The 26,991-nt window shown below is 41.8% G+C and overlaps 1 protein-coding gene and 1 long non-coding RNA gene across 2 annotated transcripts in view; one reads left to right on the forward strand and one right to left on the reverse strand.

The window, feature by feature from the left end:
• Positions 1-6,597: 6,597 nt before the first annotated feature.
• On the reverse strand, positions 6,598-8,811 carry LOC127447451 (uncharacterized). Its single transcript, XR_007898386.1, has 4 exons — positions 8,509-8,811; positions 8,187-8,308; positions 6,898-7,130; positions 6,598-6,728 (listed from the first exon to the last, which is right to left on the reverse strand). It is a non-coding gene; the product is annotated as an uncharacterized LOC127447451 (long non-coding RNA).
• Positions 8,812-12,998: 4,187 nt separating this feature from the next.
• The window catches only part of LOC127447240 (integrin beta-5-like), a 59,179-nt gene continuing 45,186 nt past the window's right edge, over positions 12,999-26,991 (forward strand). The window contains exons 1-9 of the mRNA XM_051708959.1: positions 12,999-13,447; positions 13,727-13,812; positions 14,770-14,977; positions 15,333-15,582; positions 18,989-19,157; positions 19,905-20,066; positions 22,948-23,043; positions 23,166-23,255; positions 24,888-25,022. Coding sequence (XP_051564919.1) covers positions 13,366-13,447; positions 13,727-13,812; positions 14,770-14,977; positions 15,333-15,582; positions 18,989-19,157; positions 19,905-20,066; positions 22,948-23,043; positions 23,166-23,255; positions 24,888-25,022 — 1,278 coding nt within the window. The 5' untranslated portion in view covers positions 12,999-13,365. The remainder of the gene's footprint in view (positions 13,448-13,726; positions 13,813-14,769; positions 14,978-15,332; positions 15,583-18,988; positions 19,158-19,904; positions 20,067-22,947; positions 23,044-23,165; positions 23,256-24,887; positions 25,023-26,991) is intronic.

A 26,991-nucleotide genomic window follows, 5' to 3' on the forward strand; every position in this document is an offset into this window, starting at 1 on the left:
CCTTCTGGAGACTCATAGAACGTCTTGGTTGCTGTTGTAACCTCCCTTTCCTGATGGAGGGAACGAGATGTTGTCGATATAGTGACACTAGGGGTCGCTCTTGGGAGCCCCAAACACCTCTGATCTTTGAGAAAAGGCCAATGGGAATTGGCGAGTGGAATTTGCATGCCATTCCTCTGGACATACGGGTATAAAAGGAGCTGGTTTGCAACCACTCATTCAGGTTTTGCGCTGAGTTGCCGAGACAGGGTCCCGGCCATTTCAGCGGGTAGTACAGTGTTGTGGCAAGAGGGACACAACGTCTCGTTCCTGCTATCAGGGAACAGAGGTTACAACAGTAACCAAGACATTCCCTATCTGTCACTCACTTGACGTTGTGTCGCTGTAGTGTCACTAGGGGTCCCTATACGAAACACCACAACAAGCTGAACTGTGTTACGTGGACTGCAGGTGCAAGCAAGCCGCTGCCTGCCCAATAGCAGGTGCACCCAGTCTGCACATAGCCTCCCACAACGCCCCCAAGAACGCCGTACAGTCCCTCGCATGCCGGGGGGGACAAGACGTACATTATATTGCCAAAAGTATTCGCTCATCTGCCTTTAGACGCATATGAACTTAAGTGACATCCCATTCTTAATCCATAGGGTTTAATATGACTTCGGCCCACCCTTTGCAGCTATAACAGCTTCAACTCTTCTGGGAAGGCTTTCCACAAGGTTTAGGAGTGTTTATGGGAATTTTTTACCATTCTTCCAGAAGCGCATTTGTGAGGTCAGACATTGCTGTTGGACGAGGAGGCCTGGCTCGCAGTTTTCGCTCTAATTCATCCCAAAGGTGCTCTATCGGGTTGAGGTCAGGACTCTGTGCAGGCCAGTCAAGTTCTTCCACACCAAACTCGCTCATCCATGTCTTTATGGACCTTGCTTTGTGCACTGGTGCGCAGTCATGTTGGAACAGGAAGGGGCCATCCCCAAACTGTTCCCACAAAGTTGGGAGCATGGAATTGTCCAAAATCTCTTGGTATGCTGAAGCATTCAGAGTTCCTTTCACTGGAACTAAGGGGCCATGCCCAGCTCCTGAAAAACAACCCCACACCATAATCCCCCCTCCACCAAACTTCACAGTTGGCACAATGCAGTCAGACAAGTACCGTTCTCCTGGCAACCGCCAAACCCAGACTCGTCCATCAGATTGCCAGATGGAGAAGCATGATTCGTCACTCCAGAGAACGCGTCTCCACTGCTCTAGAGTCCAGTGGTGGCGTGCTTTACACCACTGCATCCGACGCTTTGCATTGCACTTGGTGATGTATGGCTTGGATGCAACTGCTCGGCCATGGAAACCCATTCCATGAAGCTCTCTATGCACTGTTCTTGAGCTAATCTGAAGGCCACATGAACTTTGGAGGTCTGTAGCGATTGACTCTGCAGAAAGTTGGCGACCTCTGCACTATGCGCCTCAGCATCCGCTGACCCCGCTCTGTCATTTTACGTGGCCTACCACTTCGTGGCTGAGTTGCTGTCATTCCCAATCGCTTCCACTTTGTTATAATACCACTGACAGTTGACTGTGGAATATTTAGTAGCGAGGAAATTTCACGACTGGACTTGTTGCACAGGTGGCATCCTATCACAGTACCACGCTGGAATTCACTGAGCTCCTGAGAGCGGCCCATTCTTTCACAAATGTTTGTAGAACAGTCTGCATGCCTAGGTGCTTCATTTTATACACCTGTGGCCATGGAAGTGATTGGAACACCTGAATTCAATTATTTGGATGGGTGAGCGAATACTTTTGGCAATATAGTGTATCTACAATGGGATAACAATTTCTCTCTCTTTTTTTTCCCCCATAGAGCGAAAACTTTATTCGGCTGGGGCCATATGTATTCACGTCGGGGAAGGAGTTCTTCCCCAGGAGGGAAAGATACTGTGGAGACCACATTCTACCCGAAGGGGAGGTTAACGTGGCAAATACAACACATGGGCTTGCCAGCCTCACGTGGAAGAGGCGCTGTGGTAGGTCCTACCCGGAGGGGAGGAGCTCTACAAACACGGCGACCGGAGGCAGAGGGAGGTCTGCCCAAGGGAGATGCGGATTTACCAACAGGGAAACCGTACTGCAGAAAATACGTCACAAGGGGTTACCAGCGGTAACCAGCACATGTGGAGCACCTACTCCAGTACAGGGCATCCTAGCACATGCCCTGGGCCTGGTATGCCAAAGCGATGGCATCCACGATCCAGTGGGCAAGCCTCTGTTTGGCGTTCCCTTGCCACTGTCCACCAAAGCAGACAAAGAGCTTCTCAGAGCGTCTAAACCTCTGTGTGTGATCCAAGTAGATGCACAAAGCATGCAGACTCAGGACACAGTAACGACAAGGCTGGGTCTGCCTCCTCCCGGGGCAGCACTTGCAGGCTCACCACCTGATCCCTAAAAGGAGTTGTGGGAACCTAAGGCACATAGCCCAGTCGGGGTCTCAAGACCACGTGAGTATTCCAGACCGAACTCCAGGCAGGTTTCACTGACATAGAGCACCTGCAGGTCCCCAACACTCTTTATGGATGTGAGCGCAGTCAGGAGGGCAACCTTTAATGAGACCGCTTTTAGCTCAACTGACTCCAGGGGCTCAAATGGGGCTCTCCGCAGGCCCAGCAGGACCACAGAGAGATCCCACAAGGGAATGAGGCGCGGCCTAAGAGGGTTCAAACTCCTGGCGCTTCTCAGGAACCTGATAATCAGGTCGTGCTTCCCCAGGGACTTACCGTCCACTGCGTCATGGTGCGCCCGCTATACCTTCAAGGTGGAGGAGGACAGCCACTCCTCCAGCCTTTCCTGCAGGAAGGAGAGCACCGACCCGACTGCGCATCTCTGGGGGTCTTCGCCTCGGGAAGAGCACCAATTTGCGAACAAATGCCACTTCAAGGCATACAGCTGCCTCGTAGAGGGAGTCCTGGCCTGAGTGATCGTGTCTAACACCGCCGGTGGTAGGCCACTTAGATCTTCCTCGTCCCGTCCAGGGGCCAGACATGGAGATTCCAGAGGTCTTGGCACGGGTGCCAGATGGTGCCCCGTCCCTGAGAGAGGAGGTCCTCCCTCAGGGGAACTCTCCAGGGAGAGGCTGTCGTGAGTAGCGTGAGTGCTGAGAACCAAGTCTGGGTGGGTCAGTACGGCACCACGAGGATGACCTGTTCTTTGTCCTCCCTGACCTTGCACAAGGTCTGTGCAAGCAGGCTCACTGGGGGGAACGCATACTTGCACAGCCCCCGGGGCCAGCTGTGTGCCAGTGCGTCTGTGCCGAGGGGAGCCTTGGTCAGAGAGTGCCAAAGCGGGCAGTGGGAGGATTCCCGGGAAGCAAACAGGCCTACCTGTGCTTCGCCGAACCTACTCCAGATCAGCTGGACCACCTGGGGGTGGAGTCTCCACTCTCCCCTGAGCGTCACCTGTTGTGACAGCACGTCCGCTGTACGGTTGAGGTTGTGAGTGGCCCACAGTGACTTCAGTCAGGAGACGGCGGGCGAGTTGTGACATGCGACGTGAGTGTAAGCTGCCTTGGTGGTTTATATATGCTACCATTGCCGTATTGTCCATCTGGACCAACACGTGCTTGCCCTGGATCAACAGCCAAAGCCTCCGCAGGGCCAGCAATACCGCCAGCAACTTGAAGCAGTTGATATGCCAACACAGTCGTGGTCCTGTCCAGGAGCCAGCGGCTGCATGCCCATTGCACATGGCACCCCAGCCTAACTTGGAAGCGTCTGTCGTAACCATGACGTGCCTGGACACTTGCTGTAAGGGGACCCCTGCCCACAAAAATGCAAGGTCTGTCTAAGGGCTGAATGTGCGGCGGCAGATCGGCATGATGGTCACGCGATGCGTGCCGTGGCGCAATGCCCGTCTTGGGACTTGAGTCTGAAGCCAGTGCTGGAGCGGTCTCGTATGCATCAACCCGAGCACTGTGACCGCCGCCGAAGACGCCATATGCCCCAGGAGCCTCTGAAAATATTTCAGGCAGCTCAGCACTGACTGTGCATGCTCGTCCGAGAGGCGTGCCATCATGGAGACAGAGTCTAACTCCATCCCGAGAAAAGAGATGCTCTGAACCGGGGAGAGCTTGCTCTTTTCCCAGTTGACCCGAAGCCCCAACCGGCTGAGCAACAGGTCCCTGTGCGCACACAACAGGTCTCGAGAGTGGGCTAGAATCAGCCAGTTGTCAAGATAATTGAGGATGCGGATGCCCACTTCCCTTAGTGGGGCAAGGGCTGCCTCCTGCGACTTTTGTAAAGACACGAGGCGACAGGAGGGACCGAAAGGGAGGACCTTGTACTGATATGCCCGGCCGCAGGAAGGGTCTGTGCGAGGTAAAACAGAGACATGGAAGTACGCATCCTTCAGGTCTACCGCCGCGAACCAATCTTGATGCCGAATGCGTTCGAGTCAGAATATTGAACGGGAGTACTTGGGCCCGGTTCAGTACTTGCAGGTCCGAGATTGGCCGCAACCCACTGCCTTTCTTTGGCACGATGAAGAAGGGGCTGTAGAATCCCTTCATCTTGGCTGGAGGGACTGGCTCTATCGCGTGCTTCCGCAGAAGTGTCGCGATCTCCAAAAGGAGGGCGAGCGCCGGGCGAACTGAATCGCATAGCTGAGTAGGATCGTCCTGGCCAGCCAGTGCAACAGGTTGGAGAGCGCTAGCCACGCCTCCAAACTCTGCAAGGGGCACCAAGGGGACGATCGTGTTTGACGTACCTGCAGGTGGGCCCTCGTGGCGGGGAGGAGCAGGAACCGCCACGTCGAGAAGCCTCGCATCCTGAGCTTGTGGCTGTGCTGAGGGAAATATCAAAGCACTTGCCTTGCTCCATATACCCGGCATAGGACTGGTCAGCGACAGGGGAGGGGGCTGAGCGCCCACACAGCTAGTCACGACCACCCGGCTGTGGGTGTACCACGGCCAGGTGCCCGAAGGCGGGGGGTCCGCCGCGAGTGTTCGGTGTCTGTAAATACCGGCTGTGTGACTCAAGGAGTGAGGAAATTGCTCTTTCTTTGAAAATGTGGGTACCGCAGCCCCTTGGTTCACCTCTGAGAACTGCTGGGCGAAGTTCTTAACGGTGTCACCAAGTAGGCCGATCTGGGAGATGGGAGCATTGAGGAAGTGGACCTTGTCAATGTCCTTCATCTCAACCAGATTCAGCCAAAGGTGGTGCTCCTGGACCACCAAGGTGGACATCGCCTGTCCGAGTGCCCGCGCCAAGATCGGTCGCCGAGCGCAGCTCCTGCATCACTTTGGGGTCAGGACTACCCACGTGCAGCTCTTTCAATGCCTTGGCCTGGTGTACTTGCAGGAGGGCCATGGCATGCAGGGCAGAGGCGGCCTGTCCAATGGCACTGTAAGCTTTGGCCACCAGAGACGACGTAGACTTACAGGCCCTGGATGGGAGTCTCGGGCGATTCCGCCAGGTGGCGGCATTTTGCGGGCACAAGTGCACTGCATCCGCCTTATCCACCTGAGGAATCTCCGTGTACCCCCTGGCCGCCCCACCATCGAGGGTAGTGAGAGCGGACGAACCCAGAAATCGGGTCCAGGCAGTAAAAGTTGCTCGCCACGATTTTGAGTTCTTCGTGCACCTCCGGGAAGAATGGGACCGGGGCAGGGCGCGGCCGTGAGCGGCGCTCCAAACCCAGGAACCAGTCGGCAGTCAGCTCCACGTCAGCCTCGGACTGGGCGGCCATACCCGAAGGTGGAAGCCCAGTTGAGTCCCCAGCGTCCGACTGCGCTAACCCGCTCTCCAATGCTGCGATTTGAGAGCTCATCCTGCTTATGAGCTCCGAAAGAGACATTAAACTCGCCCTGAGGCGAACTGCCTGTCTTATCCCAGAACTCGATCAGGGCAAACGAGCGTACCGGGGAATGGGAGGTCTGTGGGGGATTACCCGGCGGAACCACTCCCATTCAGGTCCCCAAATTGCCCCTAGCGCTAACCGACCTGGCCTCGTACCCGTAGGTAGAAGGGCCCGGGGAGGGAAGCGGCTGGACTGGCTTTCCCCCGGAAGAAGGAAAGCCACGACCACAACGTTTGCCATGGTCATGTTCTCGCAGTGAGGACACGAACCATCCATGAATGCCACCTCAACATGACTACGGCCCAGACATGTAAGACAGCGCTCGTGGCCGTCAGGCGGAGAGATAGCGACCGCATCCAGGAACTACACACAGATGGAAAGGCATCTTTAAAAAGACGCTCTCCGTCAGTGCGCACTCTTTTAGAGGAAATATACTCTTTCTGCAAGAATATATACTCTTTCAGCTGTCAAAGCGCCCAGGGGCATACTCTGCATTAATCGCGCAGAGGGGGAGAAAGCCGCTGAAATGCGCCGTATATCCAACAGCATACACTTCTTGATATGAGGTGAATGGAACGGCAGTGGAACTCGCTGCTCAACACCACTCGGCTCCGAAGAAAAATTCTGAATGAGTGGTTGCGAGCCAGCTCCTTTTTATACCCGTATGTCTGGGGGAGTGGCATGCAAATTCCACTCGCCAATTCTCATAGGCCTTTTCTCAAAGATCTTGGGTGTTTGGGGCTCCCAAGAGTGACCCCTAGTGTCACTACATCAACACAACGTCGAGTGAGTGACAGATAGGAAACCTGCATCCCACAACATGGTTTGTGTGACCAGAGCAAGAGCAGCCCCAAGGACAAGTGAAGCTGGAGTAACAGGCAAAGCATCTGTAAATAATTAATTGCATTATTACATTATACATACAATATGCACTGCATTATGTAGGGGAATAGGGAAAGAAAGAATTTAATTTTACTCATTACTTTCTCTACAGAAACACACACATTATTTAAACAATATTTTAAACTGTTATTTTGAGTGTCAGGCCCTGCAAACCATCAATTAGTTTTTCCACTTCATGGTCCATCTCTTGGTCGGTCTAATACAGAGGGACCTGGGCCACAGATTCAACATCCATCAAGTGGTAGAGGTGGTGGTTGTGGGGCATCTTGATGGGGAGTAATGTGGCGGGATGTTGCTGCTGGCTGTTGGTATGTCTCGCTGGACATCCCCATTGCAGGACTGAGAGGTCAGGCAGCTCTCTGGTAAAACCTCTATACAGGGTACTCCTGAAATGAAAAATAGTATTGATAAGTTGCCCATTTTTTTTTTAATCTCAAACCCATTTCTCGTTGAATGTCATAATTTACTCTAAACCCATGCTATCTTCTGTGGAACACAAAATGAGATGTTAGGAAGAATGACAGGCCAGGTCACCATTCTCTTTTAAAACAACTTTTCTATACAACAAGCATAATGGTGGCTGAGCCAATTCATGGTCTTTCTTCCTAACATCGCATTTTGTGTTCCACAGAAGACAGTAGTATGGGTTTAGAAGGAATGCGGGTGAGTAAATGATGACATTTAATTTTTTTAGGTGAACAATTCCATATCCACTATTAACAGTTTAAGTTCTCACATTTGTTTGGCTGAGCGGCATTCCAAGAACACTGATATACAGTCCAACAGCACAACTGTGAGTGTGATACTGCATATATACAACAGTTAAATAAACAAGAAGCTTAATATTGCATGACTTACATTTTAGACGATATTGCCAGAATTAACCATTGCATGTCTCCAAGAAACACACAGTAGTGGCATTTCTGAATGAATAATTGTTTTTGAATTAATTGGTTGAGTTATTGATTCTGTGTCTCACTCAAAGACAGTCTGTTGTTGCCACCAACTGGTGTAATGATGCAACTTGCAGAAAGATTCACAAAAACACATACTGACCGCCTGCCTGGAATGTGCAAATAAAGACAACGGGTGGAGTGATCCTAACATTCAAAAGTACCAATTCTGTTGGACTGTACACCAGCACTCTTGAAATGCCAGTTAAGACAGGCAATAACTGTTGTATAATAATAATAATAATAATAATATCAATTTGTATTATTAATTTTTACAATTAACAATTCTTCAGCCAAATAATACAATTCATGCCTAACTGTCGGCAGTTTGTGGTTAAGCAATGTCACACTCATAGGTGCGTTTATAGCATTGATCAGTGGTTTATAGTCATTTTACAACCACTTTGAACATCACTCATCCAATCACAATGTTGAGTTGGGATTATCAGTTTTATAATACTACATTAAATTTGTATTTGCAGCGAGCACCTTAAGCCATCAGCGAGTTTCCTTTCTTTAGGTCGTGTAGAGAGAACCATCATCCAATGACAGGACCTGGTCTGATTCCCTAAGAATACCAAGTGGACGCATTAGGATAAAGCCAGTGTTTCCTGTTAATGGAGACATAAATAATACAGGTTTAATCTTATCTGACACTAATTTTAGGTCTTGGTCTAGTAACAAGCTGATGAGTTGAATTCAAAACATGTACTGTTGATGAACCTCAAGGATTAGGATTAGTAAAACACTGGAATAATCAATTATAATATATCTTATTCCTGAAAGCCTTGGAAAATGTACTTAAACTTACCATTGATCTGGGTTTGTGCCAGATCTGCTCAGTTTCAGTACAGAGTTGAACTGGAGGAACTGCACTGATGCCAAACCGAGAGTAATGTGCTGTCTGGTACAGTAGCGCAACAATGTGGTTGCGCAGTGCTGTCCCAGCAACACAGGAGCAACTGCTTTGGGACAGTATGGGATGGTTGGAGTCCTTTAACACAGTTTGTGAATGTAATTAAATTTAACAATAAAAATAATGAATGACCCCAAGGATAGGATATATGCATAAAAAGGAAGAAAAGATGATCTTTTCCCCCTCTATACTAATTTTTTTTTACTGAATGGCCATGTCATGCCTGCATTAATACAAATGTAGGAATTCATCAAAACTTAATTATAATATATAAATAATGAATTTATCCTTCAGTTTATAACCATCTGTCTCCCTACTTTTAAACTATGTGGCTTCTCTAACTTCCTCATAGATCTGAAACGTCGCCCCTCACTACGCCAGAAGTTGCGGTGGCCACTGAGGCTATATGCGGAAGCGACATGCATAGAGTCTATTAGAGAGTTCTTTAATTGAGTATTTAATTGTCATATGTTTCCATTGACTCCCATTAATTTTTAATTAGTAAGAATTCCAATCGAGCTTTTACTAGTAAAGAATCACATTAAAGATACTGTATGTTTAATCGCAGAGCTCTGTAATAGAATAACTGAACTCTTCAATTGCATTTTAACTAGTAAAAACTTTATTTTACAATTGCATTTTAACTAGTTACTAGTAAGAATTACATTGTAGTGCCCTCTATTCAGTGCCATCTCGATATGGTAACCGTGCCTCATGCATATTCATCTGGCTTGTATAAATTGGCAGGCAAAAATGTATATAATTACATAAATAAAACAGTATTTCGATATATGATCTGATGTCCTTTTAGTAATTCTGATCTTAAAATGAGGACAGAATATTGCTGCAGCTGTTTGAACAAAATCATGGTCCTTTGAACCATCTTAAATTGAATTATAGTTAAGTAGCTTTTGCCTAGTTCAGATAATCTGCACCACTCCATCTTTAAAAACATTTATCTCAATCTTTAATCTTGTCTAACAACTGGAGGGCAAATTTGGCATTTTAAATAACCATGTTGTTGTGATTGGGACTACCACAGTAGGGCTGATATCAATCCTTGCCATTCCCATAAATTCAGCTTATTTTTTGCAGTCCAACCAAAGCTACTATGAACCAAACGAGTTTCTAACGTGTAACTCGTAGTAACAGTATTGACTTCTGTCACACAACAGTTGTGATGCCATTTAAAAAGAACTCTTATTGTGATTATATTTTATTATAGCCAGTGTTACTTTTTGTATTTTTCAAGAGTATACAGAGGTGAATTAATATAGTGATTAAATATCCTTCAATAACAAAACATATCCGAGTTGTCATCATGATATAACAGTAATTCTGATACATTGTGAATGCAATTAATATGTTTGCTAAATGAGCTTATAAAAAATATTTTATGGTTATCTAACCACGCCACACATGTAGCCTAGGATTTGGAAAAGGAAATGGGTGTAATCTCTTCTTTTTTGCATCTAATGAATTTTACTAGTAAGAATATTAGTAAGAAATATAGAGATTTGGAATTCCTGCTAGTAATTTTTTTTTTTTTTTTTTTTTTAAATGAGTAAAAATGCAGTTATGATGAGTAAAGCTGGGAACATTAAAAGATAATTTGGCCTTCCATAGAGCTCTAAATGAATTGTAGAGCTATGCAATTGCATTTTTACCAGTAAAAATATCATTAGAGAGCTCAGTAATTATAATTCGTACAAGTGAAAAGGCAAATAGAGAGCTCTGTAATTGGAATTCTTACTAGAGCTCTAATTGAAATTACTTGTAAAAATGCGAGTAACGCTGTGAGCATTAAAAACTAAATCGTCTTGCCATACACTTTATCCTTTGAGCTACCTAATAATTTGCTTTCTATGGAACAGGTGGCAATGTAATTAGTGAGGGGTCACATGATTGCTGACTCTGCTGGAGGAAATTTCCACGTTAACTATGGACGTTTCATCTGACGTAATAAATATTTACAACATGTTAATCTAATTGAACAAGTTTCTAAACCTGAGTTTTCTACCCCAACATAACTTCCTTGTGCAATTTCACAGTTTAACATGAATTCAGGGTAAGATCGTTGTAGTCCGTCCAAAGTATCCGCATTTAACTGTGGTAAACTGGAGAGGTCATTTCAGCTGTTTTCTCCCAGTCCGTTAAGGGGCGTTCAAACCAAGGTTATAATAGTTTTTCATTACATTTGGTTTTTGTTTTAGTTTTTATATCAAGTGATACATATAGAATGGGGAAAACAGGCATTTGTGCAACGTGGGTCGTATAGCTGGACACCCAAATGTACAGTTTGTATTTAATACTTTTTAAAAATCTTAATTTTAATAAGACCGAATTTCATTACTGATATTACAGTAGAAGAAAACCCATAATTCAGATTTAAGAATGCTTCTTTTTTTTTTATTAACTTTAACCACAATGTCCTCTTTAGTGCATTTGACATGAGAAAGTAACTCCTGTTGCAACTCTGAATACTGAACATCAAACAAAACTCTACCAATTCCAAATGAAATGTAATACAAATCACTGATTGATGGCGTAAGACAGAATGAGTGAAGTGTGTGTGTGTGTGTGTGTGTGAGAGAGAGGGAGAGAGAAAGTCAGAATAAATTACTGGATATTATATTGTTTCTGTTCTCTTTGTTTTGACATCATGCAACACAACGAACAGTCATTCCAATAAAGGTTCAAATGTGTCATAATTGAAGTCCCAGACACGGCCAGCGCATTTTCTATAGGGTGACCAGAATTTGAAAATCTCAGACTGGGACACCTGGGATACATGCATACACTGATCAGCCACTACATTAAAATCACCTGCATAATATTATGTAGGTCCCCCTCATGCCGCCAACCGCATCTCAGAATAGCATTTAGTAATAGATATTCTTCTCGCCACAATTGTACAGAGCGGTGATCTGAGTTGCAGTAGACTTTCGAAACAGTTTGGCCATTCTCTGTTGACCTCTCTCATCAACAAGGTGTTTTCTTCCGCAGAACTGCCGCTCACTGGATATTTTTTGTTTTTGGCACCATTCAGAGTAAATTCTAGAGACTGTTGTGTGTGAAAATCCCAGTAGATCAGCAGTTACACGAGGGGGACCTACACAATATTAGGCAGGTGGTTTTAATGTTGTAGCTGATCGGTGAGAAGTTTACATACACTTTAGCCAAATACATTTAAACTCAGTTTTTCACAATTCCTGACATTTAACTGTAGAAAACATTCCCTGTCTTAGGTCACTTAGGATCACTATTTTAAGAATGTGAAATGTCAGAATAATAGTAGAGAGAATAATTTATTTCAGCTTTTATTTCTTTCATCACATTCCCAGTGGGTCAGAAGTTTACTTACACTTTGTTAGTATTTGGTAGCATTGCCTTTAAATTGTTTAACTTGGGTCAAACATTTTGGAAAGCCTTCCACAAGCTTCTCACAGTAAGCTGCTGGAATTTTGGCCCAATCCTCCAGACAGAACTGGTGTAACTGAGTCAGGTTTGTAGGCCTCCTTGCTCACACATGCTTTTTCAGTTCTGCTCACAAATTTTACATCGGACTGAGGTCAGGGCTTTGTGATGGCCAAACTGCATATATACAGCTGAAGTCAGAAGTTTACATACACTTAGGTTGAAGACATTAAAACTCATTTTTTAACCACTCCACAAAGTTCATATTAGCAAACTATAGTTTTTGGCAAGTCGTTTCTACGTTGTACATGACACAAGTAATTTATCCAACAATTGTTTATAGTCGGATTGTTTCACTTTTAATTGACTATATCACGAGTTACCGTTTAATCTTAAAGCGACACTGAAGATATTAGTGCATGCACAATCTAAAATTTGTTGTGAAAAGATTAACAGCTAAGCTTAATTTCTTTTGACGCTGAAACGTAATTATCTTTCCGAAAACATTATTTAGATTAATAGTAATCCAAGCAGGCGCTAATAGTTTCAGTGTCGCTTTAACACGAAAAATGAACTAATGAATATTCATGTATGCTCCGCCCAGTGCAACCGAATATTTCAGAATACCGGCCTATAAACCTTATTCACTCTAGCGCCATCTTTGGTTTTTAATGGGAATGACAACGAGGCTGTGACGGATAGACTTACAGTATATTCAATGGGCTTTACAGCAGCAAAACATTAATAAAATATCTGTCCAAGAACATTATGTATACAAAGAACTCCAGACAACATGAGTTGTGGAAAATCAGATGTGATCTAGGAGCTTTACACCGTTCGTGCCATTGAAGAGACTTTAAGTCTATCCCTCACAGCCTTGTTGTGATTCCCATTAAAAACCAAAGATGGCGCTAGCGTGAATGGGCGGAGTTTAAAGTAATATTAGGGAAACTATAGGCAGACAACTATTAAACTTCCATGCTGAAAGCGAGAGGAATGTTGCTGATGATTTGAAAGTCATGGATGTAATGCAGTGTAAATTATTATTGCAATGTACCACAGCCAGAGTATGACTAACAATTACTTCGATGTGGATTATTGTGCAAAGTTGCCGTTTTACGCCTCGGATTTCAACAATATATGAAGTTATTTGAAGTGGACATTACCTTCAGTCACGTGTACCGCTGAGATGTGGATAGGATGGGCAAAGAGAAGACTTCAGCAACTCACGATCTAAAGAACGGGGATTGACCTTTATAATACATTACTGTTTGGCTCTTTGTATTTGGATAAAACCCTCTTCTAACGTTGAACAGGTTTTAACTGCAAGGAAGAATGTGGAAACTTTGGCAATTTACCCGCCACACATCTCTCTTAGTTTACATAGTCTTGGAAATATTTATTTACAGCGTCAGAGGTAAATACAAACACTCCATGTCCACGCTCCCTGTCAGAGCAAGGCTTAGTGAAACACGATTACATCTATATTTATCTTTTAAAAAGACATACCCAGTTTAGTTTAGATAAAAAGTGACAAATGCAATGATGTCTCGTGTCACTTTAGCTCGCGCTTTTCCGAGCCATTCTGGAACTTGTGGTTGCGCGGCAGTGCGTCGAGATGTAGACATTTAGCCACAAGTTATATACATATTTATTACTCCTGTGTTGACTTGCAGTGGATTTGCTCTGTTTCTAGGTCTTAATATTTGCATGAGCGGTAGCGCCACGTCTTGTGAAGAATGTCTCCTCATTCACCCGAGCTGCGCCTGGTGTGCGCAAGAGGTATGTACGTGCCGAGACATTGTGACACTGTGATTGAGGCTTATTGTTTCACTTTCTTTGTCTCAAGTATACTGAGCTGCTTACTACTTTGTAGGCATCATAGGTGTATTCAAATGCTGTCTAGGTAGGCAGGCCATTATATCTGTTAAAGGGATAATTCACCAAAAAATTACAATTCTCTCATCATTCACTCACCCTCATGCCATCCCAGATGTTCATGACTTTCTTTCTTCTGCTGAACACAAATAAAGATTTTTAGAGGAATATTTCAGCTCTGTAGATACTCATAAATGCAAGTCAATGGGTACCACATTTTTAAAGCTCCAAAATGCATATAAAGGCACAATAAAAGTAATCCATAAGACTCTAGTGGCTAAATCTGTGTCTTCTGAAGTGATATGATAGGTGTGGGTGAGAAACAGATCAATATTTAAGTTCTTTTTTGCTATAAATTCTCCTCCCTACCCAGTAGGTGGCAATATGCACAAAGAATGCAAATCGCCAAAAACAAAAGAAGGTGAAAGTGGAGATTGATAGTAAAAAAAGATTTAAAAATTGATCTGAAACTTAATATCACTTCTGAAGATATCTATTTAACCACTGGAGTCTTATGGACTAATTTTATGCTGCCTTTATATGCTTTTTGGTGCTTCAAAATTTTGGTACCCATTCACTTGGATTGCATGGACCTACAGAGCTGACATATTCTTCTAAAAATCTTCATTTCTGTTCTGCATAAGAAATAAAGTCATACACATCTGGGATGGCAAGAGGGTGAGTAAATTATGAGAATTTTCAATTTTGGGTAAAATAATAAACTGTAGTAATCATGTATTGCTGACTGTTGACAGATTGTTGAGAGCTTAGAACTTTTGCTCTTTTTTTCTGCATTTGTAGGTTGGCTAATTTCATAGCTTACTCAAATTGCTAATCAAATCTTTTTTTCACCTGATTCAGGACTTTGGACAGACAAGAACGCTCACGTCACGATGTGACTTTAGCCAGAATTTACTAAAAAGAGGCTGTGATTCACCTTTTATCGAAAATCCTAGGAGTGGCATCTCTCTCTTGAGGAACAAACCCCTGAGCTCCAAAGGTCCAGGGCTGACCCAGTATGATGTCATCCAGATATACCCACAGAAGATCTTGCTCAGCTTAAGGCCTGGTATGATTGCACTGTGGAAGATTTGATATGTGACATTTAGGGTTATTGAGTGGTGTACTGGCATAATTTTGTTAAAATTAAGAGAATATCTAGTGAAATGGTATTAAGAACATTTAAGTGTGTTAAGAACATTTTCGTGATCTCATATGATTATTTTCAATTTTGGGAAAGATGCTATTTTAAATGGCAGGAATATTCCTGGGACATGTTTTGTCCTATGAATCAGTGAGTCAATTGATTATGAGGAGAAGAAAAAAAACCATAGAAAACATTAAATGTATCTATAGACATGTTGAATTTATCAATAATAAGTTGATGAAATGTAATGTTCTCCATTACCTTTATTTTCCTTCAGATTACCTGATCTCATTTGAGGTACAGGTGCGTCCAGTTGAAGACTATCCTGTTGATTTGTACTATCTGATGGACCTCTCGCTCTCAATGAAGGATGATCTAGACACAATCCGTAACCTGGGCACCAAACTGGCTGAGGAAATGAGGAAACTCACAAGTAACTTCCGCCTTGGATTTGGCTCTTTTGTGGATAAGAATATATCACCCTTCTCCTACACAGCCCCCAAGTACCAGGACAACCCTTGCAATGGGTAAGACTCAACAAACAACACCTGGGGCTTTTCCGATGCACGGTACAGCTCGACTCGACTCTGCTCGCTTTTTGGGGGTTTTCCACTGTGGATAGTACCTGGTACCTGGTACTTTTTTTAGTACCACCTCGGTCGAGGTTTCAAACGAGCCAATACTGAATGTGACGTCAAAACCCTGCAGATCACTGATTGGTCAGAGAGAATCGGCACTACCAGCGTCACTGGATTTGCGACACAGGACATCAACCCGCTAGTTTTAAAGTTAGCAACAGCGATAGCAGTATCATTTGTTCACGCCACTTTCGAATTGTAAAAAGAAATGGCTGTGCTCAAAACCATGTCATGGTCAATAAATGAGGTGCAGACGTTCCGCTCGTTAGTATCCGAGGAGAGGATCCAACGAGAGTTGTATGGGGTGATGCAGCTATGATGATCAGCCTATAATCCCACCCATGTTGAGGTTGCACTAAACTGCAGTGGAAAAGCAAGCTCAGAAAAGTAAAGCAAGCAGAGTCAAGTCGAGTCGAACAGTAACGTGCAGTGGAAAAATGCCATAAGGTGATGTCTGTCTCTCACAGATCTGTGATGAACTGTAAACAGGTTTGGGATTGGCTATCCTAATGACTAAATAATAATGTGAAAAGGCTGGTACACCTTTTGTCCTGTAATGCCCTTTGTTATGCAAAGGGAAGGGCTGAATGGAAGGAACAGTCTAGGCACTTTCTCATCTGGGGAAGTGAATGTGTGTCTTAATTTCTTTCCCTTCTGTTATTAAAAGTAGTAATGTCTTGGTTTACCTTAGGGGGAAAACTGCATTATTGGAAAGTCAAAAGCACTTGGCGTGTCATAATTAATTATGTTCTTGCTATGCAACGTTTAGGTGTAAACTGGATCTAGTTTAGAGACACCAACTAATCTAACTATTAAACTATTTATAATGTCATAATTTACTCACGTGCATGCTGTTCCAAACCTGTATGGCTTTCTTTCTACCATGCAACACAAAAGGAGATGTTAGGCTGAATGTTAGCCTTAGTCACCATTTACTTTCATTGAATAGAAAAAAGTTGCTTGGATCAACAGTAGTGCAAGTAAATTATGTCAGAATTGTCTTATTAGGTGATCTGTCCCTTTAATTATGTTATTATTATTATTATTTTGTCCTTCAGTGACTCATGGTTGTCATGCTGATCTTATGCAGGCTATTTGGAAATTGTGACAGCAGATTGTGTTTGCAAAGCCATTACAGCTTATATGCCCCAGAGAGATAATTACCCCATGCTAGCCCACAGACTATCATGCATCAGTGATCATGTAGGTTATACATTTATTCCTCTACTGTGCCACAGCAGAAATCATAGGGACAAATGACATGCCCTTGCTGTATAACCAAATCATGGCAGTTTTCCCTTTCCTACAACATAATAAGAGAAGACGATTGGTTGAGCCAGTGTTTATTTGTCAGGCTGGCTGGTTATGTTACTCTCCTGTTACATGGTACTAAAAATAATATTTTGGCACTAAACATAATTTTATATTTCTATAATGTGACAGCATATATATATATATATATATATATATATATATATATATATATATATATATATATATATATATAAATAAAACTCAGCAAAAAAAGAAACGTCCTTTTTTCAGGACACTGTTAAAGATAATTTTGTAAAAATCCAAATAACTTTACAGATCTTTATTGTAAAGGGTTTAAACAATGTTTTCCATGTTTGTTCAATGAACCATAAACAATTAATGAACATGCACCAGTGGAACAGTTGTTAAGACACTAACAGCTTACAGACGGTAGGCATTTAAGGTTACAATTATAAAAACTTAGGACACTTAAGAGACTTTTCTACGGACTCTGGAAAACACCAAAAGAAAGATGCCCAGGGTCCCTGCTCATCTGTGTGAACGTGCCTTAGGTATGCTGCATGGAGGCATGAGGACTGCAGATGTGGCCAGGGCAATAAATTGCAATGTCTGTACCGTGAGACGCCTAAGACAGCGCTACAGGGAGACAGGAAGGACAGCTGATCATCCTCGCAGTGGCAGACCACGTGTAACAACACCTGCACAGGATCGGTACATCCGAATATCACACCTGCGGGACAGGTACAGGATGGCAACAACAACTGCCCGAGTTACACCAGGAATGCACAATCCCTCCATCAGAGCTCAGACTGTCGTAATAGGCTGAGAAAGGCTGGACTGAGGGCTTATAGGCCTGTTGTAAGGCAGGTCCTTACCAGACATCACCAGCAACAATGTCGCCTATGGGCACAAACCCACCTTCACTGGACCAGACAGGACTGGCAAAAAGTGCTCTACACTGACGAGTCGCGGTTTTGTCTCACCAGGGGTGTTGGTTGGACTCGCGTTTATCATCGAAGGAATGAGCGTTACACCGAGGCCTGTACTCTGGAGCGGGATCAATTTGGAGGTGGAGGGTCCATCATGGTCTGGGGCGGTGTGTCACAGCATCATCGGACTGAGCTTGTTGTCATTGCATGGAATCTCAATGTTGTGCGTTACAGGGAAGACATCCTCCTCCCTCATGAGGTACCCTTCCTGCAGGCTCATCCTGACATGACCTCCAGCATGACAATGCCACCAGCCATACTGCTCGTTCTGTGCGTGATTTCATGCAAGACAGGAATGTCAGTGTGCTGCCATGGCCAGCGAATAACCCGGATCTCAATCCCATTGAGCACGTCTGGGACCTGTTGGATCAGAGGGTGAGGGCTAGGGCCATTTCCCCCAGAAATGTCTGGGAACTTGCAAGTGCCTTGGTGGAAGAGTGAGGTAACATCTCATGGCAAGAACTGGCAAATCTGGTGCAGTCCATGAGGAGGAGATGCACTGCAGTACTTAATGCAGCTGGTGGCCACACCAGATACTGACTGTTACTTTTGATTTTGACCCCCCCCCTTTGTTCAGGGACACATTATTCAATTTCTATTAGTCACATGTCTGTGAAACTTGTTCAGTTTATGTCTTAGTTGTTGAATCTTTTTATGTTCATACAAATATTTACACATGTTAAGTTTGCTGAAAATAAAAGCAGTTGAATGTGAGGGGATGTTTCTTTGTTTGCTGAGTTTATATATATATATATATATATATATATATATATATATATATATATATATATATATATATATATTCATACATACATATGTGTATATACATGTGTATATACATATGTATGTATATATATATATATATATATATATACTTATACATATACATATATATATATGTGTATATGTGTGTGTGTGTGTGTGTGTGTGTGTGTGTGTTAAATCAGAAATAATTTTTTCAGGAATTATTCAACTATGTCTGTTTAGGCTCCTGATAATTAAAATTCCTCTTAAAACTCCTGTTTTTACAGATATAAGTTGTTCCCAAATTGTGTCCCTACATTTGGGTTCCGTCACCTCTTGTCTCTTACGGACAAAGTTGATCGCTTCAACGAAGAAGTGCTAAAGCAGATGGTGTCACGTAACAGGGATGCACCAGAGGGGGGGTTTGATGCCATTCTGCAGGCTGCAGTGTGCAAGGTAAGCTGTCAGTTAGGACAGGCATTTTGCTGCTTCATCACTAAGCTTCTCTGGCTCGTTCAACTCCCTAAAGAGATGGGAAACTGAAGCCTGTTTAGCAAGAATGAAAGAAAATACAGAATGTCTCATAAGACCTTAGCTATTCTTTATTTTTTTTTTTTTTTTTTTGTGCTTTGCTATCTAACTATTTTCCAGAAGAGATACAGGTGGCTCAAAAATATTGTGTAACATCAGAGCCTGTACAAATATTTGCTTTGGTGTGTAAGGCAAAATCACAGCGTGCTTGAGAGAATGAAATGTTGTGGTTTGCACTGAATGAGAGCGTTGGCCATTTATCCATTATACAGTGCTGTTATTTTAGTAACAGTTCTTGTTCTAGGTTCTTTGTGAGACTAGTGTTAGCTTGCCTGTGTCAAATTTATCTACTGTAAGTGATATCCTTTGGTTTATGGTTTTCAAGCCAGCATTTTTGGGTGATGTGAATCTGTTTCTTGCATATGATAGTGAATTGGTGTGTTTTGAAAAAAAACCCGGTAATTTACTTACCATGTGAATACGTATTCAGACAACTCTGTAACATAATTGTATTTTGCCTCTTAATTAATTTATACATATTATAAATATGTAATAAACAACAATATACTACTAATAATAATTATAACAATTATTAGCATACAATAATAATAAACTTGACATGGTATAAATACAAAATGGAGATAAAGCAAGCATCCCATCTCATTGTGGCAGGAGAGGATTGGCTGGAGGAAGGAGGCCTATCATCTTCTGGTGTTTGCCACGGATGATGTCCCACACTTGGCTTTGGACGGCAAGCTCGGTGGACTAGTGCATCCTCACGATGGACAATGTCACCTGAATGACAAAAATGAGTACAGTGCTTCAGCTAAGATGGTAAGAAAAGCACATCTGATCCTGCAAAACTCCTTCAACTGTGTAATTGAAATGGCTAATGTTACTAACATTTTTGTGGAGACACATTAGGACCACATGTTATGTTTTTGTTTTATTTAAATTTCTTTGGGTAACTTGACTATAGGCTGTCTGCCTGGCAGAGGTCTAAATTTTATTGGAAAGGTACTTAATGCCTAATTGCTTATCCTTAACTCCTGTCAGCTATAAAGTAGGGCTGGGTAAAAATATAAATTTTCCGATGCATTGCAGTCTTCCTTTGAACGATCTCTATATTGATTCTTAAATCCCAAGATCGATCTTTTATTCTACCTGCAACCCTACACTCCACTACAATGTGAGGAAATCACTCACATTTGCAACCAAATATCATGCTTTGTGCCTAAAAAAGTATGTGATTAGGCTGGTAAATTTTCTGATTTAACTCGCCAGTGATTGTGTAGTTTAGTGGGGAAGAAGTTCCGCACCAAGATCACTGCTGTTGAGAGTAAAAGTTTGGTTTGACTTGTTACAATGAGTGTCCAAAGACGAAATCCACACAAATTGTCATGTAATAATTTATCTTTTAATAACATTTCTGTTCTTTACTGTCAGTTAAAAACAAAAAAAATAAACATTTAATCCTAATCACACGGCACAGATGAGGTAAATATGTCATGCTCATTAATATGCACTCTTTACAGAACAGCCGGTTTTCTTTAAGACACCGTGCCAGTTTTTAGCACATGTTCAACAAATCAATGTAAATACTTGTAAATAGTACAAATTATGCAATCAAACAATAAACATGTATCAAAATATAATATATGCAATATAATAGCATATTTATTTATAGAATACTTGGATGTTCATTTTTAAAAAGCTAAAATGTGACAAATTATGAGAAAAAAAAATATATATATATATATATATATATATATAATAAAATTAATATTTTCGTAGTTAATTAGAAGCTCCCCTGTACAGCAGTAGTTAATTAAAACTTCTTTCATTTGTAAGCAAAATGGATATTACTGAAATACAGTATGTCTGTATGAATCAATATCATCAGAAATCAGAAACTGATATTAAATTGATAAATTGATATTGAATCTAATCGGGAAAACTGTATCAATAGCCAGCCCTACTATAAAGGCTTGAGGTAAACATGTAGTGGTTGTCTGAAAAGCTTGGTTAGAAAATCCAGCAGATCAGAGTTTGCTGAGCAGTATTAATAAGCTTCCAAGGCAGGTCTGTATGCATTTGCAGATAATTCTGTTTTAATGAGAAGCTTTTGCACACTTTTTTTCTTTTCTCCTTTGACCTTGTGATACTTGTCTCTTGGATATTCATAACTCTTTTGCTCTGAACTGGGTTAAATATTTTTTTCATCTGTGTGAAAGTGCTAGAACATATGCTGTGCTTGTCTCTTAGTGGAGTTTGGGCTCCATCCAAAGCAGAGTGTTTTTAGAGCGCTGACTCTGCTAGAAGAGATACAAACAAAAGCAGTGTGTACCATCTACTGCAAAGTAGGATTTAACATTAAAGGGTTTAAAGTATAACCAAAAATGAAAATTATGGCATTATTTACTCACCCTCATGTTGTTCCAAACTTGTGGAACACTAATGGAGAAATTTTAAGAATCTTTATACAGGTCTTTCCATGCAATGTCAGTTCATATTGACCCCAGCTGTCAAGCTAAAAGGACCAGAAAAGTATCATAAAAGTAGTCCATAATGACGTATGGCTTCAGAAGACTTAGAATATGATGCACTTGATTGGTTTGCGTGCAGGAGCACACTAAAATGTAAATCCTTATTCTCTGATAATTTTGCAATCCCGCAAAGCTTGCGTCTACCCTGTGTTCACATGAAGAATTAAAAAAAATTGCTTAACTACTTTATGATACTTTCTATGAGAAGCATTATAGAGCTCCACAGTCTGGTTCCGGAAGTAAAACTCCCATTAATTTATCCCATAGACGAGTTGATTTTCAACAATAACTTATAAACCTTTCAAAGACGGACCTACCGTGAGCTACGAGGTTGTTCACCAATGGTATATGCTTCCGTTGAAGCCATCCGTCTGTGTTAATAAATCATGTTTGGTAGCAGAAGTCATGGTGAACGACTACATTACCCATGGTACAGCAGAGAAAGATCCACCAATCAGATAACCGGGGTCATCAAACCTGCGAAACGTGCCTCGGAGCGGCCATCCACTCCCCTGACGCACTGTGAATGACATAATCAAGATGGTCTGCCCTCACCCTTAAACTACTTGTACTTATTGGAATATTTTGAAATGAGCTTAAAATATATTGTTTCTATACTTATAATCAACAACCTAAAATCAATAGTTTTATATATTCCCATCGTTTTTTATTCAATGACATCATTCGCAGTGCTTCATGGGATTGTAGTCTGTGCCCTCATGAAAGACGATAAGTTCATAGCCTTGTACCTTTGTCTTTATGTCCGATTTTGGTTGGTTTGGTTCATGGCTAACAAATCTTTTATGAAGGATTTTATAAATAGTCTTTGGAAGAAATGAATGGGGAAAATACTTCCGGAACACGGATGGCTGAAAAAGTAGGTGGGCACTGTTGCGATCTATTCTGTGAGGAAACTAAAAACGCTGATAATTCAGTCAAAAGCACTTTTAAGTAATTGTATGCAAACTCTTTGGTTTCTCAGGCAGGTTTGTAGCAGGGAATGCTGTAGATCTATATAGAGGAAATGAGTGGGAAGGATAACGGAAACCATGGAGGGAAATCGAAGAGCGACGACTCCCTTTCACAATCTTTCCTACAGAAATAGTCCTGCAGGAAGTAAGGGAATGAATAAGTTAATATTACTGACACATGGGTGCATCTCTCTGCAGGACTACCCTTCACTAGCTCTACTCGGAGAGAAACTGGCTGAAAACAACATTTTCCTCATCTTTGCAGTGACCAAAAGGCATTATGTTCTTTATAAGGTATCTTGCATTCATCATAAGCTGTACTTGCCAGTTGTTCTAGTACATATTTTGTTTTTGTTTTGTATTTAATGTGTTTTAAGTGGTCTTTTTCCCTGTTCTCATCAACTTTTTACCAATAGAACCTCACTGCATTGATTCCTGGGACTACTGTGGAAATTTTGGACCAAGACTCCAAAAATATTATTCAGCTAATTGTCAATGCATACAATGTAAGTTGTTATTATCTCTTTTATTGTGAAAGGATTGTGTCCCAGCCCCCGCCCCTGCCCCAGCCACCATCTATAAAAAACAGACGCACATAAAAGAAAGTGGGCTCTTCTTGACCCGAAAAACTGACCCCTTCATGCTTTTGTACCCTGTAAAGAGTGCAGTGTGTGTGTATCCCAGTTTTGTGTATCCCAGCCTCCTGTGATGTAAAGTGATATTGCCTGACTATGAAATGCCTCTGATCACACACAGGCAATGTGGTCAACACATTTCAGGGTAAGGCAACTGTCAGACACTGATATTTTATCACAACACATTGGTGAAAACAGCACAAATAACCATCGCGCTCCATAAGTAGGCTATGTAAACTGATTTGTTTTATTGGCCACCACAAGATTTGACCCAGTTTTAGGATCATAAACTGTCAGAATGACAGATATCTTAAGAAAACAGAAGGTTTAGAAAAACAACATTGCTCTGTTGCTGTCTGTGTCACTATGTGATCATAAGATCACATAAGCAAATAATACTAATGTTTAAGTCAATGCAGAACTTTACATTTTTTGATCCATTTATCTACTTTAGCCAGTAAGCTTTGTAGTCTGGTGTTTCTTGTAATGATTAAGATCTTATGCTCTGTGTTAGTTGCTGTATTGTAAAAGTAGTGCTGTGGTCCAGGAAATGGACTCAAATTATGTTCTATGACTCAAGTTGTTTTTGTATGCATAAGCATACGTTTTCCTTTTGGTCCTTTATTAAAGAGCTAGATTTAATGAAAAAAATGAAAGTAGAAATATCCACTGGACCTTAGCCATAAGGTCATGCAAAGACAACTGAAAAACAATCATGGGACACTGCATTAGAAAACTAGATAAAAACATTAGGGAGATTTGCCAAGATATTAACACATTTAAATAATCCGTTTAAAACTGGTTACAAATTCTGACCAAATCTCAAGCCTTATTTCTTTGATCTAGTTATCTATATTTCTGACTGTCAGTTCATACAAAGTCTTGCTAGTCTTTCTAGCAAGTCAGTCCACTGGCGGCCATCTTCCCAGGAAGCTATTTCCAGTAACAAAAGTGCAGCTCCTATCTACTTGAATAGGGAAAGACCGAAATCTCCAAAACGGTTGGTCAAGATTACAATCAAAGAACATATTTAAAATCAGCAGTAAACCTCAGATTACATAAAAAAAATTGTATAGCTAATGCACATTCTCGAGTTGATTGACAGGTGATGTCTGTATCTTAAAGGTGATTGGCTCTTTTATCTGTAAGGCGGGACTTCCTTTCTACATCCCTTGACCGTTGGGCATTCCAATTTCTCCCATTAACTTTAACAGAAGTGCCCCGTCTCTGCTAAATAGTCTCTGTTTCGACCAGTATATAATACACTGTGCCAGTGCTATGATAACTTTTACAGATATTATCTATTCTGGGTATGCTTTTAGTGGTAATATACAATCCAAGATTATGATGAAAGATATGTCATTTTACTATTTAAAAGCATAATACTAGTATAAGTATATTCCCTTTGGAACAACTCGTTCCCCTTTAAAACCATTGAGTGTTTAATAATTCTCCAGTGACAATTGTGTTTTGTGTTTGCCTTTTTCATCTCTGATCATGTAGAACATCAGGTCGAAAGTTGAGCTGAATGTGTGGGATCACCCTGAAGATCTCAGTCTGACCTTCACTGCCACCTGCCAAGATGGCCAGCCCCTGACCGGCCTCAGCAAGTGTGCTGACCTCAAAATTGGTGACACTGTTAGTACTTAATACTTATCAAATATTTACACACAAAAATTGTTCATACAGACCACATCAGATTCTGTCTCTCTGCCTGCAGCCAAACTGTAGCTAGAGGCTAGGATGTGTCTTATTTTTGCCTCTTGGATTAAGCACACATAATACTTTGAGATATCTGTATCCTGTTTCTGCATAATAGCAAAAGGGAACTGAAGAGAAATATGTAGCAAAATTTGCCAGAAATCAATGGCCTGGAAATGAAAGGGGCAGATTTTCTTTCACTGTCCTTAAGGAAGTGAAAGTGGATGATTGAGAAAGACTGCAAAAGATAGGTAATATAAAGAATGTGAGAAGTTCATTTCAGGCATGACTTTTTTGTCATTCCAACTTAAGTGCATTTTTTGGTAATTAAATAAGAGGAACAGAAGAGGCAGAATTTGAGCCAGATTGCTTAAAATATACAACCAAATGCAATAAATTGCATTTCAAATAGCCTCATTCTGACCATTTACAAATAGGTCTAATTGTTAAAGCAAGTAATACATGACAATCCTTTAAATCTAATGAGCATGTTGTTCCTTTGACGAAAAGACATTCATGCTTTGTGGCAATATTGTTTAGCACTGCCTGTTGTGAAGCTAATGTATATCTCTGAGTTATAATGTGTAGAATTTTGAGTATAGCATATCATGGTCTGCAGTCTCATGCCTTTAGTTAGTCTCAACCATTCTATGTCTGGGAATTTGGTTTAAGATTAGAGAGCTTAAGGAGACCTTGTGGAGATGGCAAGCTGAAGTTTTAAGGACCTAGACAAATGTGCATATTTTTATTAAATTAAATACACAAGTCGCCAGGAATAGTGCATGTATTAGTAGTGGATTGAATTATAATTGCCCATTCAGTGTGTTATTACTCAGAATTTCACATGGTTAATTGATGATCTGTAGATTCCCATTGTTTGATTCTAAAGACCTCCCATACATTCATAATTATGCAGTCATTGTAAAAGATCTATAGGACTACTTGGTACATATCACCATACAGTGAACTGACCCTCAACAAATTATCCAGAGCTCTCCAATCTCTCCTTTACCATTCCCTTTCTGCCTAAGTGAATGTAGAGAAGCATCATCCAGGGAGAGTGGAAGGGTAGAACTGAATACCTACAATGAATGAAGAAACCCAATTTTCACTGGCCGATCCAATAGGACCATGGCCTTTTTGTCTCATCCATAAGGGAATTTGTGACACCGTGCCCAGTTGCCAATCTTGTCTTTTAGAAAGGGGAACACAACCAGCACAGAATCCCATGTGTCACTCACAGTTCTTCAGCAGGAATTGGGCACTGAATTTCAATGGCCTCACACAATAGTGCAGAGTTCTTTCTGGGCGAGGAGCTGTGAAATAAAAACACAGGCCTTAGATACTGAGGCGCTAGCCCAGATTCTAAAGTTAAGCTTGAATTCCATTAACAGAAGCAGGATTCAGGCCCCTAGAGACTACTAAAATGTCCCATACATAACAGATAGATCTAATCCTATATTAAGCTGGCTGGTGTCCTACGAAACATCAGTTTACTTTTGGATAGACTTGGTTTGCCTTGGATTTTTAAAGATTTGCTCACTGACGTCCAAATGCGGGAACTACTATAATGCAAATTTGCTTCCTAGTTATTGAAATCTCTCATTTAAATTGCTTGAACATTAACTGTTTTAATTTTAGTTTGCTTGTTGTGGGCATTTTTCTACGTGTACATTCAGGGGAGTGATTCCTCTTGTATTTCAGTGCTATGTTGCAACAAAGTGAACAAACCCTTTAAAAACCCCTTTTGGAAGAGTATTACTACTGCTACTATGAGGTTTCTAAAAGGGATATTTCACCCAAAAAAGGAAAATTCTGACATCATTTGTCATAATTTTCATAAATTATTTACTCACCCTTGTGTTGTTCCAAACCTGTTTGACTTACTTTCTTCCGTGAAACACAA

Source organism: Myxocyprinus asiaticus, chromosome 10, assembly GCF_019703515.2.
Source record: "Myxocyprinus asiaticus isolate MX2 ecotype Aquarium Trade chromosome 10, UBuf_Myxa_2, whole genome shotgun sequence".
Taxonomy (NCBI): Eukaryota; Metazoa; Chordata; class Actinopteri; order Cypriniformes; family Catostomidae; genus Myxocyprinus; species Myxocyprinus asiaticus.